Source organism: Parasteatoda tepidariorum, chromosome 3 (genome assembly GCF_043381705.1).
Source record: "Parasteatoda tepidariorum isolate YZ-2023 chromosome 3, CAS_Ptep_4.0, whole genome shotgun sequence".
In the NCBI taxonomy this organism is placed as follows: domain Eukaryota; kingdom Metazoa; phylum Arthropoda; class Arachnida; order Araneae; family Theridiidae; genus Parasteatoda; species Parasteatoda tepidariorum.
Genome location: NC_092206.1, coordinates 77,420,952 through 77,435,314, shown reverse-complemented (window position 1 = coordinate 77,435,314; position 14,363 = coordinate 77,420,952). Strand labels below are relative to the sequence as shown.

At 26.4% G+C, this 14,363-nt stretch overlaps 1 protein-coding gene and 1 long non-coding RNA gene across 3 annotated transcripts in view; one reads left to right on the top strand and one right to left on the bottom strand.

The window, feature by feature from the left end:
- The window catches only part of LOC107445619 (netrin receptor UNC5C), a 166,214-nt gene extending 156,485 nt beyond the window's left edge, over nucleotides 1-9,729 (bottom strand). For both annotated transcript variants that reach the window (XM_071178866.1, XM_071178867.1), the window contains exon 1: nucleotides 9,397-9,729. In XM_071178866.1, coding sequence (XP_071034967.1) covers nucleotides 9,397-9,493 — 97 coding nt within the window. In that variant the 5' untranslated portion in view covers nucleotides 9,494-9,729. The remainder of the gene's footprint in view (nucleotides 1-9,396) is intronic.
- Nucleotides 1-14,363, top strand: part of LOC139425166 (uncharacterized) — a 45,502-nt gene that overhangs the window by 18,935 nt on the left and 12,204 nt on the right. The gene's annotated exons all lie outside the window — the stretch shown is intronic.

Sequence of the window (14,363 nt, the reverse complement as noted above, 5' to 3'; positions counted from 1 at the left end):
TCTATTTTCGACTTACGTTTCCACTTCTGTTTGTTGTTTTTTTTAGGGGGAGGGGGCAAAAATATTTACATTATTAAAAAAAGATAACAAAATCTGTCTTTTTAATTCCTTATTTAATCATTTTTTGATTTATGAAAAAAATTGCAAACAATTATAATCTTAATGATTAAATATGATTTCTGTAGTGAAACTTGCTGTTAATCAGCCACTGATTTCTGCGTATTTTTTATTACACAATATTCCCTCTTGGGTACTTTCAATTCAAGAAGAAGTGAAGTGATGACTAACCATGAGATTTAAAACACATTTAATTGGATAGATGTAAGCGACGTCACGTATGTGTGGCGAGCCTCATTGGCTTCTGAATCGACTAATGCCACGATTTACCAACGAGGACGTCATTTGCAAGTATCCAATTAAAATTCTGTTAAAATTTCTAATGTCTTTCTAATTGAATTTACATTCAATTAATGCCGGAAATTAAACACTATTTAGATTTTAAAAAATACCTGGGGTTACTTCGACAATTTATTATTTGCTAAGAAAGACTTCTGCATTTCGATTGCAACAAATTTTTAAAAAATATATTTATAGTTTCGTTCGAGTTTCTTTTTTAAATTTCCGTCATTTCGTAAATATAAAATGTCACATTTTGTGAAAGAGCTGTTGTTTTCCAATTTTATTTCATTTGTAAATTTCCACGATAAATAACCATGCACCAATGATATGGTTTTCGTTTTAATAATATATTATGCGTAACGTTAAGCTATTATGTTAGCCTTAAGGTCAAATTTATTTGAAAACGTTGACGAACTATGGTTAATTAGAAATAAGCACTTTTTAAATTTAAAAAAGTGCTTGAAAGTAATATTTGATTTCAACAAATAAATACGGAGAATTTTATTTTGGTACACGATAAAAAAGTTTTTATAACCACTAAGCAAAAAAAAGACTTTTTATAACCAACCCTTGTTTAATTTGTACATAAAAAGTTAAAACTGCAATCTATCTAACCATGAATAAAAGAACTTGAAGGACATGTAAGATGAACAGGTAAATAAGAATATTATAGAGTAAAACACCTTTACCTTATAAATGATAGGTTTTTATGCGTTTATTTTCTAGTAATGGTTAAGGAATTTTTTTTTTCGTTTAAAAAAAAACAACATATTTTTAAAGAATATTTCTTAGGTACCTTTTAATCTTTTATTTTTCTTAAGCCAGATTACAAAACATGAAACCACATAAGTATAATTAAAAAATATTTGTACCTTAGATTCAAAAATTTTTTTTAGATAAATTATTTTCATAACTGTTTCCTTTTAGTGATATGTAATAAAACGGAAAAAGAAACTAAAACTTTAAGCGATTTAATCTACTCTCTACTCCTTTAACTACTTCTTCTTCAAGATGATGGTTTATTCGTACATTTTCAATGTTGCAAACCTATAACAACCAAAAATTTTTGATTTTGTATCTTATTTCATGTTACTTAATTAGAAGTTAGTAAAAATTATAAGCATGTTATTGGATAAGCTCCACGAATCCGGACTTAGTAAGCGAAATTCCAATAATTAGATCAAAATATATTTAAGATGTAACTAATATTTATAGCGTTTTCATTGCTGATTGCATGCGCTTCTGATAATTTTGAATCACTTATAGTACCATTGTATCTCACAGGGGATAGAGCGTTCGCTTTCTATAATGAAGTGAGCCGGGTTTATATCCCATCGATGTCTGGTCGATACGAATTCCGCAGCCGGCTCACAGCGACCACAGTGCTTGCTTAAAATATTCTCAGTGGTAGACGGATCATGGGTCAGAGTCCCCTTACCATCAGCCTAACAATAGTAGGTTTACGTGGGTTTTCTCTCTATATAACGCAAATGCGTGTAAGTTTCACCAAAAAGTCCTCCACGAAGGCAAATTTCTCCCAATACTGGATTGGGTTTAAAATAACGAGGCTACAAAATTGAACATTAGTAGTCATAAATTCAATATTGGGTCAGATGTTCAAGGACGGTTATCAAATATTAAATATCGAATATTATAAATACATTTTTCCCTACTTATTAGTCGAGGGATGAAATTGCCAATTTAGTCACCAACAACAGCAATCACATTAAATTCAGTAATTTTTTTTTGTCCCTTTTTATTTATTTCTTATTTTTCCATATTCTTTTTCCTACCTACGCACGGGTACAAAATTTAGCTGCTCTGTATTATTAGTTGAATAGTAAAAGTAATATACAATTGTTTTAAGTTAAATTTTATGTATATTTGAATAGATTTAGTATCAAAACATTTTTCATTGTAGAGAGTATGTGAATGATCAAAAACAAACTGGTCAAGAAATTGACTTAGTGCGTAAATGTCAAAATTTTGTATACGTAAAAATTACGTATTATTTAATTATTAATTAAATAATTAATACTCCAAAAATCCCTTGCGAGATGATTTAAACTGCATATAATAATTGATACTCCAAAAACCTTTATTTGTACCTAAAACGCATATAATAATATACAAATATGTCTTATATCTAGCTACAGAGTGTTGACAGGTCATTTTAACCTCTCAAGGTTATCTCACAATTAACCTCTATCCTACTAATTATAAAAAAAGTGCTGTTTCTTGAATTTTGGATATGATCCCTACAAAGTTTAAATCTTGTAAATCCCTTTTATAAGCTTTCCTTTCTTAACAGGTATAAGGTTACAAAAAGAAAGCATGATATGAAAGATGAAAGTCAGACTAATGTTTTGATTTAGTAACTCCGTTTAGTGGCATCCACCCCCCGTTGAGGCTACTGAAGAGTTTATTATATGATTAATGAACGTATTTATGAGAGGATAAAGTTTGAAATAAAAATATAAGTAATCGATATATTATATGAATATAGTCGATAAACTATAGAGAAACTGACAGGTGGTGATAGCTGGTTTGAAAACTGACGAAACTAGGTTAAAAAGTTTTTGAAAGAGTGCTTTGTTTTCAAATTTTAATGAACTCAATTCAGAATTTTAAGCCCTTTATTGAAACACGTTAGATTTTGAACTGCTATTTAAGTTTTTGGAAATCAGAGGAAAATGTGGCAAGATATGGACTGTAAGTAGAGGAAAATAAGGATATTGGAATAATACCGGTTATCTTTAATGCTATTCTCCAGAATATTGACTAGGTTTACGAAACATAAACAAATCGAAATGAATAATGGAAATGTGAAATGAATAAAAGAAACTGAAGCGAAAGTATATACAAGTTAAAATAAAGCAAACTTATTCAAAAACATGTTTATTTGTTTCAAAAATTAAAAAGAAGAAAAAAAAGTCGACATATTTCAAGTTCTTAAAAACCTTAGATTCACCAGACTTGAGTGAAGAAAACAAAAACAAATTTGAAAAAGAAAATGCAAAGTTACCTGTGAAAAAATGGAAACTAAAAGAAGCTACGTCAGTTTTCTAGTTTTGTTTTACACCTCTATTTTATTTTATTTTTCAATTTTTTGTTGGCAACTTGTGATTTCTTTTTTAAATCTGTTTTGCTTCTTTCTCTCAAGTCTTCTAAGTTTTGAGAATGAGTGCCTAACTCTTAGCGTTTGAAACAAATCGACTTTTTTTCCACTTTTATAAGTTTTGCAGCAATGAACACCATATTGTTTTTCTGTTCTTGTCAGATTAATAATTATCAGAATTTTTAGAAAATCAATACGATGATGATGAAAGATGAGAGAAAGGGTTAAAAAGAGGTACCAAGATTCTGAAGTAATTAATACTATATCCTTCAGCACAATTGCTATGTTTATTAGTTAAAAATTCACCAGCACATCATATTATTATTATTCTATTTTTAAATTCAAAATAACATTAACTTATAAAAAAATATAATTGCGATGTGGAACAAGAAAGTTAGATAAAATGGGGTACCTTTCTTCTAGAACTATTAATGCTGCATCGTAGGGCACAGATATTTGTTTAGCAGCCAAAAACAGACCTGAACTAAATATATTTGTTGACTGTGTTTATAGAACTAGGAGGTTCCATCCCCTGTTCGCTTCAATCATCAGGCCTCGCTTTTGCTTTTCATTCAAGATTGTTTTTTTTTCCTTTAAAAGTCGATAAAAATGATTATTTTGTAAATAAAAAAATAATCATTATAAATTTATGCAAGCACGTTTTGCTATTATGGTAATGAAATGACCTAAATCTGAAAAATAAACAACTGTATTCGACTTATAAATTTAAACTAATTAAATGACAAGTAATTTTACTTGTTATAATATATAACGATTACTTTATATCATATAGCGGTTCAAACTGGAAGTTTTTTTTTTCCCCTTCCTCTTGAAACCTCCGTTTTTTTAAAAATTCTATATAAAAGTCATGATTTACATCTGACATCTAATCTCTCACTTTCTTACTTTTTTTTTTNTTTTTTTTTTTTTTTTTTACATTTATTTCTTTTTCTTTTTCCAGTTACTTTTGACATCAAGTTAAATGCAACCTTATAAAATGAAAATCTTGAGTGAGATAAATTTTTCTACAAAAATGAAAAATTAGTCATTATTTAACGCAAAAGAACGTGAAGAAAAATTTACCAAAAATTACTTAAAATTTAAATAACTTATAAACAAATTCAAGCTTAGAAAAAAACAGAGGCTAAGTTTATATATGGAAATGGGCCTTTCAGCACACCAAATTTCCACTCCCTAATTATATTTCTGTTGACTATAGAATTTCCACATGTTATTTTCTCTGCTACAAATTTAACAGTTAATAAATCCCAGAACTATCGAATATTAAATGTTTAATAATAATTGAAATATTTAGCAATATAATTATAGTTTCATAATTAGTAATAATTATCGAATATTGAATGTTTTTTTTAATGTCATTTTACTCCCTGACCATTTCTCTGCATATATTTGTAACTCCAAGCTCATAAGTTATAGTTTTAGCTCAGCAAAACAAGTTGCAATGTAAAGTTTAGCACCCAAAACACGGTTGGGGTGGTTACGATTTTTTAATTAGAAAGATTGATAATGCCAACAGAAATAATGTGTTTATGAGATGGTTATGTGGGAGATAGTTATATATATATTAAGTTGTATGATATGGAAAAGTAAAATGAATTCTTGCACTTTTAAGTTGCTGCCTCGGGCACAAATGTTATGTTTACTAGTTAAGAATAAATCATTGTCATAAATTAGTTTTTATTAAACTTACAATATCTGAATTTTTATAAATCAGGGATTAGTGGTGTAATAAGACGGGGTACCACATTCCCCTATGAGGCTGTCTTTCGAAGACTCTAAAGTCGCAAGAAGTGATGCTTTTTTGCGAATAACATGCTATTTTCAAAACTGATCTGAGTTTATAAGTTACTCATGACCGTCAGTTCAAGTTTGGCCTATCTTTAGCCAGTGCCCTCTATGTTTATGCTGAAAGAGAGCAAAAGGTCAATATGGAGAAAAACCACAGTTTTGAGAAGCATTTGTAGTTTAATTTTTAATATTTAGAAATTATTGCTTTTTTATCTGAGCTCATAAAAATTTGCAAAAAAGTGAGAAAAAGGCATTGTTTTTGATAATTTTTATCTGGGTGGAAAAATGTCGCCAAATTGGCAATTTTTTAGAAAATGTAATAACTCTTAAAATATTTTAGTTATTTGTCTGCCCAGATAATTACAGCAAGATGGCCTATACAGTTTAAAATTATAGCTTTTCTTCAAGTGTTATTTTATTTTCTTTGGCGAAAGAGCTTTAATAGTGGCGTGGAGCTTGCAAACAAAAAAAAAAGTTTCTTTTCAAAATTTATTGAACTATTTTGTTTTTTAAAGGAATAAATTTTATAAATGCTTACAATTCCGAAGGGAAATTTAATAAACGCTTACAACTTTTCAATTATCTTATTACATTTTAACTTTGTATTTCATGATTTTGCAATAAATGCTTTTTTGTACAAGGAACTAATGACGTTCATACTAAAACTGCGGAATTTCAACTGCTGTGTCTTAAAATACAAGCAAATAGTAAGTATTTAGCATATTATGGACTATTATTTTGTACGAGTAAATCTCTTTTTCATAATTGGTGATTTTCATTAAATTTTTTTCTGTTAATTAAATAGATTTTTTTTCTTTTAAAAGAAGATTTTTAGAAATAATAAGAAAGTGGTATGAGAAGAAGAAGTGATATACTAAATTATAACACTTTTAGTTTGCTACCTCAGCCTCATAGATGTTATGTTTCACTAGTTGAAAATAAATCATGGTCAAAGATTAGTCATTCTTAAACATGTAGTATCTGAATTTTTATAAACTAGGGAATAGGAGTGTATTAAGACCGGGATTTCCCCATAAGGCTACGGAATAAAGGCGTGGCACTTGCAAAAAAAAAAATAATAATAATAATTTTTTTTCAACAAACGTTATTTCTGAAATTTTTTTTTAACTGTTTTGAAACTCTTTTATATTTACGTAATGAGGTTTTATAAATGTTTACGAATTTGCTATTATTTTATTGTGTTTTAACCTTTACGATTCCTGATTTTGATTCACAGCAATAAATGTTAATTGTACAATGGATTTATTCCATTCATTCTAAAACAAGTGAATTTCACTTGCCGTCTGTTTGGAAAAAAGCGCATGCGAATAATAAGAATTAAGCATATTATCCATTTGTTATTTTGTATGAGTGAATCTCAGGTTATTTTCGTTTTCTCTTCCTTTAATTGCTTTGAAATTTTCTTAATTAAAAAAAATAAAAAGCAGAAATATGAATATTCGATCAGAATTCTCCATTGTAAAGGCGGTTACGGCTTAATGCGTCTTTTCGTTCATTTTTAAAAAGGATAAATTGACATAATTAACTGCACTGCTTTTGAGAAAAAGGAGATTTTTTCAAATTTTAATAAAAATAATGTCGTATTAATATAAGAATACTATCATTACAAAACTTTATTAAAACCTATTGCATTCAACTAAATTGAATGAACATTATCTCTAAAATTCAAGGACCTTTCCAGCATTTAAATTCTATTTATGTCTAAAATTAATTTTTTTAAACTATTGTAGTATGTTTTAAGAAAAAAATATTGAAATAAAAAAATAAAAAAATAAAGTTAAATTTCTTGTTTTAACAAACCACTCAATAAAATAATTTAAAGACAGTTGTTGCTTAATTTTAATTAAAAAAATTAGACTTCGATGAAACTAAAAAAGGCTCCAACTCCGTTTTTCTTAAACAACTATGAAAATATAATTTTAGCAACAGTATGCAAGAATTTCGAGCTTTTAACATGTGCACAGAGAAAAAAGTATTATCAAAACTACCAGAATATAGTAAAATTTGCCTTGTTTCTGGTGTTATGGGAATACCAAAAAACTCGATAATTTTTACCGAAGCATTTCGTTAATGAGTTGAGTTTGGTAAAATTAGCAACAAAACCTGGTTTTTGTTAGTCTGTCTGCTTTTTTCTTCTTTTTTTTTGTATGGTTGGTTGTGTATGATTTTAGAAAGTGACAAAACGTAAGAAAAAATGACTTACGTTGTTTTATTTTGTAACAAAGCCATAGATTATGACGTGATAAAATTAAAAGCAAATTAAAATAATAGCAAAGATTTAAACGGAAAGTATGTTGTAAAAAAGTATAAAGTCGGTACAATTATTGCATCAGTAATTAATGTGAAGTACTTTTTTTATTACGTTAATCAAACTCGCATTCATAGATCTAGATAGAGTTCGTAAAATGCTGGAATTAATATTGTTTCAAGAGATCTTAATTACACCAATCAAACTGGACTAGTTCTTGAATTGTCGCCCAAATCTGCTAACGTCTACTGACGTAGTAATTAGTAACGTATCTGTTACTAATTACTACTACTAGCAAGTACCACTACTAGCAACTTAACTTTCACCACATTTAGTATGTTTTCCGAGTACAATTAAATTAAAATAATTTAGAATAATTAAAAAAATAATAACTGCCTCAACTTTTTTTCCTTATTTCTGCATTCAACTAAAAATTAACTATTTGTAATATTTGCGTGACTGAATTTAAACAAGTTTCTGAGAAATAAATTCTAATTAATGTTTAAAGCAGTTTACGTTTTTCAAATTAATTATTATGTTTCAACTCCATTGTTTTTAAAATTTTATTCTCACAGTAGAAGACGTGAAATGTTTGTTTACATCATCATTTTTCACAGAGAAAAAATATTTCGCACGCTTCACCAATAAATTTCATTATCTTTTTCAAGTAGTTTCGCAAGTTCAGAATATAATTTTTTTTTAGCAAAAATACCTCAAAAGTTTTAATATTTAAACTAACACTAATCTTTCATAAATTATTTTTAGTAATATTTTAAAGCCTCTGTTAAATTCAAAAAGAAATTATTTTTAACATATAATTTCACTTTCTTCTTTCCTTTTACAAGAAAAAGGAACAAACAAAAAAGGCGAATTTAATTCAAATTTAATTGAAATTATTTATCCAATTTCTTGCATAAAAAAATAAAAAATAATTTTTACGCAAATTTACAATTAAATGAAGGTCTTATTTAGAATTTTTATCATAAACTGAAACGCGTGAAACTTGAGAAAATGGCTTAGAAATCGTATTATGTATTCAAAATAAATATTTGAGTGGTTTGTGAGTTAGAATTAAAATGCGTTTTTAAATACAGAGTTATTTTAAAGTGCGTTTGATGCATTTATTATATTCTTTTTATGCTAGAAATAATTAATAAATGATATCGAACTCCTTAAAAACACGTGAAAAATAAAATATTTTACTAAATTGTATTCAACCTTTTGTAGAACCAACCGTTTAAACTTTTTACGCAATTTCCTTTTATTGAATATATGTTTATATTAAAAATTCTTATTTGTAATTATTGTCGTATTACGAAAAATTTATATTTTGATTAAAATTCATGTCGGATAAAAATTATGTACCTGTGAAAATGTGTTAGAAATGTAAATATTAAAATTAAAATACTTTTTAAATCACAGTATTGTTTAATATAAATCACCTGACATTTTATATATATAATCCAGACTATTTCACCCTATTTTACGTTTAAAAAAAGAGAGAGATTTCATTTTTCATTGAAATAGAATTAAACTAAGCGCAATTAAATACATTAAAATATTTTATTTTCTTATTTGGAATTCAAAAATGAAATAGAACTAAAAGGAACAATTATAAATTTTATTCAAATTTCATTAAAACGATTTCCTTTTGATAATAGAATACAAGCATTTATTTTTCCTATAAGTTTGCAATAAAATTAAATGCCAGGTTTGAAAAAACACAAAAAAAAATTTCTTAATTAGTTTTCTTAATTCTTAATTAATTTTCCTAGTTTAAAAAAATATTTAAATAACTCACGTTTATTTTTCCTATTCCTCTTCCAGCCAGCATCGATGTATCCTGAATGGCACAATAAAATAATAAATGTCAATAACAAACAACGATCACTTTTCATAATTAACACATAAATTAATAATCCGCTTTAAAACAGAAATAAATATTTCGGCAATTTCTTTTTATAATAATAATTTTAAATTTTTTTATTTAAAATAGTTTTTTTACAAAAATTATAATCTAGTTTTATATTTAAAAAAAAAATGCACTGTAGCACTCTCTAAGAACTGAAGAAGAAAATAAAGTTAAATATTGCCGGATTAGACTTGATATTTTTAGTTGACAGACACATGCCTCAAATCAGCTGGTGATGGGTTTCCACGAAAAATAAAAAAGTCGCCAAAACCTGCGCCAAAGTCGTAATTGCTGCAATGGTATTTTAATGTCCATCGCACAGGTGGTTTCGCAGGTGAAAAAGATTTATTTTAAAATGCCACAACTGGAGTGGGGAAAAATAAAATGTTGAACATTTTTGGGCAGAATAATTATTTCAATATTCTAATTTATCTTGATACAACATTATTGCAACGTTTCACGAATTATTCAACGAATAGTTTTTGCTATAAAAATTCATTATATTTGCTTATAACATTATTTTAGTATATCATGTGAAATTATAACAATATTGTTTTAAGATTTATTTTAAAATGCCACAACTGGAGTGGGGAAAAATGAAATGTTGAACTTTTTTAGGCACAATAATTATCACGATATTCTAATTTATTTATATTCAATACAGTGTTATTACAACGCATAAATCATTTTTATTCCAGCAATTACTGCACATAGTTCTTTGTTATAAAAGCTCACTATATTTGCTTTTAACATAATCTTAGAATATTATATGAAATTCTTAGAACATTGGAAGAAGATTTTATTTAACTGGAATGTGGAAAAATAAAATGTTGAGCATATTTGGGAGCAATAACTATTGCAATATTCTAATTTATCTTGATACAGCTATATTGCAACGCTTTAATCATTTTTATTCTAGCAATCACTGCACAATAGTTCTTTGTCATAAAAGTTCATTATATTCGTTTTTGACACAAAAGAAGATCATATAGGAAATCATATGAAATTCTTACAGCATTGTAGTTTTAATAAATATGTCATTTATTGTTTAAATTTGTCTGAATTACTTAAATTAGGCTGAAACTAAAACAGTATAAATTAATAACAATAGAATTTACTATAATTAATTCAATTAAGTTCGGTTTTCTGGAAATAATTTTAAAATCAGCCCTTTATTTAAAATAATAGCATTTATTTCACAAATAACTTAAAAGAAACTGGGAATTATTATTTTTTTTTTTAGTTTCAGTTATATTTTTTAAAAGTTGTTACTAATTACTATTACTAGCAAGTAAAACACAAACTCTACTTCCACCACATTTAGTGTGTTTTAGTATGTTAGTAAAATAATTACTGGTACTACTTCTTTTATTATTTCAGTATTCAACTAAAAAATAACTATTTGTAATATTTGCGTGACTGAATTTAAATAAGTTTCTGAGAAATAAATTCAAATAATGTTTAAAGCAATTTACGTTTTTAAAATTAATTACTGTATTTCAAATCCATTGTTTTTAAAATTTTAAACTCACAATAGAAGACGTGAAATGTTTTTTACACCATTATTTTTCACAGAGAAAAAACTTTTCGCACGCCCCACCAATAAATTTTATTATCTTTTTCAAATACTTTCGCAAATTCGGAACTTAATTTTTTATTAACTAAAATACCTCAAAAGTTTTAATATTTAAACTAACACTAATCTTTCATAAATTATTTTTTGTAATATTTTATAGCCTCTGTTAAATTCGAAAAGAAATAATTTTTAACACATTTGGTTTCACACTTTTCTCCGATTTATTTTCTAAAATAAAAGATCTGTTTTCTGAAAGAAAAGAAGGAAGAGTTATCTTTAAGACTTCGCCAAGTTCTCTGAAACAATTCGCCAAGAAATGTTGCAAACCACCGAGTTCTGTTTCAATGATAACATTCATTCTCATTGGTCACAATATTACCAATGCGTGATTGGGCGGCAAAGATGGAACAAACCAGTGGTTGCACAATTAGAACTGAAAGAATAACCACGATTTCGGTTCCCAAAATAAAAAATAACTTCAGTTTAAAAAATATCTTTCTCTTGGCAGCTGCTTTCTTCTTTACTACTATTCTTTTTCGTATTCAACATTCGTAAGGAATTCCTTTTCTTCACAAGATAAAATAAATTGATAAGCAGTTTCTGGCTGACTTTGAAGTATGGATAAGGAACTATGCATCATAAATAAATTAAGCAACGGATTTAAAACATAATAAGAAACGTGATACAAATTCAAAATAATGCTACTATTGAACACAATAACAATAGTTACATTTTGTACTTACAAATTTTTCATGATGTTTACCATTTTGCTCACTTTTATTGACAGAAAAATCATAAACAAAAATCAATATAAAAAAAATCTGATTCAAAATAACGCTACTATTAAAAACAATAACAATGATTAAGTTAAATACAAAAAAATATTTTCACTATGCTTGCCATTTTGTGCATTCTCACTGATGCAAAAATCACATGATATGATATTTAATAACAAATAAGATTCATATATTTCTGACTGCCATCAGCCTAAAAATACTAAAAATTATAAGGGCATTTACCTGAAAATTATTTATTTATCCCTCATTTAATGGTATTTATCAGTAATATTAATTCATCAACCCTTTTTATATTTGCTTTCTGTTATCTTTATGATTTCGATTATCATTCGAAATTAATGATTCCAAAAGAGTTGTTTATTTATTATAAATTAATTATAATTATGTTATTATACAACATTTCAAGTTAAGGATATTTATTTAGAGAAACGATGAGTAAGTTTTTCATAGTGAATAAATTATTTTTATAATTTTAATTATATTTCCTTTTAATTATATTTCCTTTATATATTTAAAGTAATATTTAAAGTATTTAAAGTATATTTAAATATTTAAAGTATAGTTCCTTTTAACAATTTATTTTAAATTAATTTTTTTTTTACTTAAATATATGCTCCGTCTATGTATGCAGTTCAAATTGTGAATATAAAACTACTATTTAATTATTATTTAATTCTACCCTTGAGAAAAATAATAATTAAATTTTTGCACTATTACTAAATAATCTTTTTTTTGCGAAAAATATTACATTTGGTTAAGTAACCTAAAATTAAATGTGAATTTCAAAGAGAGCTTTGTGGAAGAAGCTGCAATGCTATCAGAACAGAATTATAAGGTTTAAATTTTATCCTAATAGATATGAGACGAAATCTAAATTAATAACAAAAAAAAAATCGAATGTGTATTCTTATTATGACACTGTTATCCTCGTTTATTTTTTATGCTATAATCTAAATATTAGAATTATCAATGAAAAATATGTAAAATTAGTTTTCGAATATTTAAGCTACTTAAGTACTATTTTGCGGTAAAATAATTAAAGTTCAAGAGCTTTTATTTGCTGTGCTTCATTTATGAAAATAAATGAATAAATAAATAAAACCTATAAAAAAAACTTTTATTTTTAAAATTTCTCTGAGTTTCATTTTTAAAATAGAATGGAAATTATATTAACCACGATCTTCAAGTAAACAAAAAAGGAAAAAATAGTTTATTTTTACCAGACCGAAAACTAGAATCGTAGAAAGCATTGCTTTTGATAGACGTTTTGAAGATTTTTGTTATTAGAAAAGTGACGCGCCCTACATTTTTCGTTACAGATTTGAAAAAAACTAAATTAGTTTCTCCTTAGTCTGCTTGAAAAATGAAGTTTTAAAATTTCGAATTCATTTTAATTGTTCATTTTATAATTCATTTTAAATTTTTAGCACGGTTCTTGTCAGTTATCGAAAAATTGTCGAAATTTCAATTGGTGATAAAATGTAGTGCGATTTTGCTTGTACTATTTAGGAAACACTTGAGCTTGAGTTGAAATTTATGCACTCTAGTTAGTCGTAAAGTGTTTGAAATATTGATTGCTAATAAATCCTATTTACAGATAAAAGTTCTTCTAATTCCGGTCACGAAGCAATTGAAATTTGTATTGTTATCCTGTTCTGATCCAGTTAAAATTTTAAGCACTGTAGTAAATCGGGCAGGGTCAAAATTTTGAGTGACGATAAATTCCTATGTTAATAAAATAGCGTTAAATTTGGTCAGAAAATTATACAAAGTTTTATTATTAGCCAAATACAGATCTCCAGATAAAATCTTAGCGTTTTCGCATTTTGGAAAAGTTTGATAGGTGATAAATTCTACTTTTCAATAAAGAGATGATAAATTCTGCTTGTTGAGTCAGGGAAACATTAAAACTTAATTGTCATTAAGCATGGAGCTTCCGTAGACATACATATGGGTGCCCTAACTGGTCGGAAAGTGGGCAAAATTTTGATTACATTTTTTCATCGTCTCAGAAGCAAAAGTTGATTAACAAAAACATGATAATGATTGTGCTTTTGAAAAAAAATTTGTACTAAAATAAATGCTTTGTTGTGATTTGTAGCTCAAAAAAATAGTTTGAAAATTGAGAATCGCTTAGAAGGTAACATTACGACAATGCCACTGTAATAGTCGCACATTACACATTTTAATCAAAACATTTTTTTTTAAATATTTAAACACATTTATGAGTTTACTTTCTAAGTTACTTATTGATAAAGATAACATAATTTTTTGTCATTATTTGAAGCTCTGGTTTAAGGAGAATATTATAAAAAATCTGTATTTGAAATTTAAATTTAATGTTTCACTTTTTAAAAATACTACGATTTCCCACATGAAGATACATTTAAAAAAATAACCGTCTGGCCGATAAAAGCATGTAAAAAAATATAATATCATGAAAATATAAACAAAAGATTTCGTGAAACTGTAACGATTAGTGA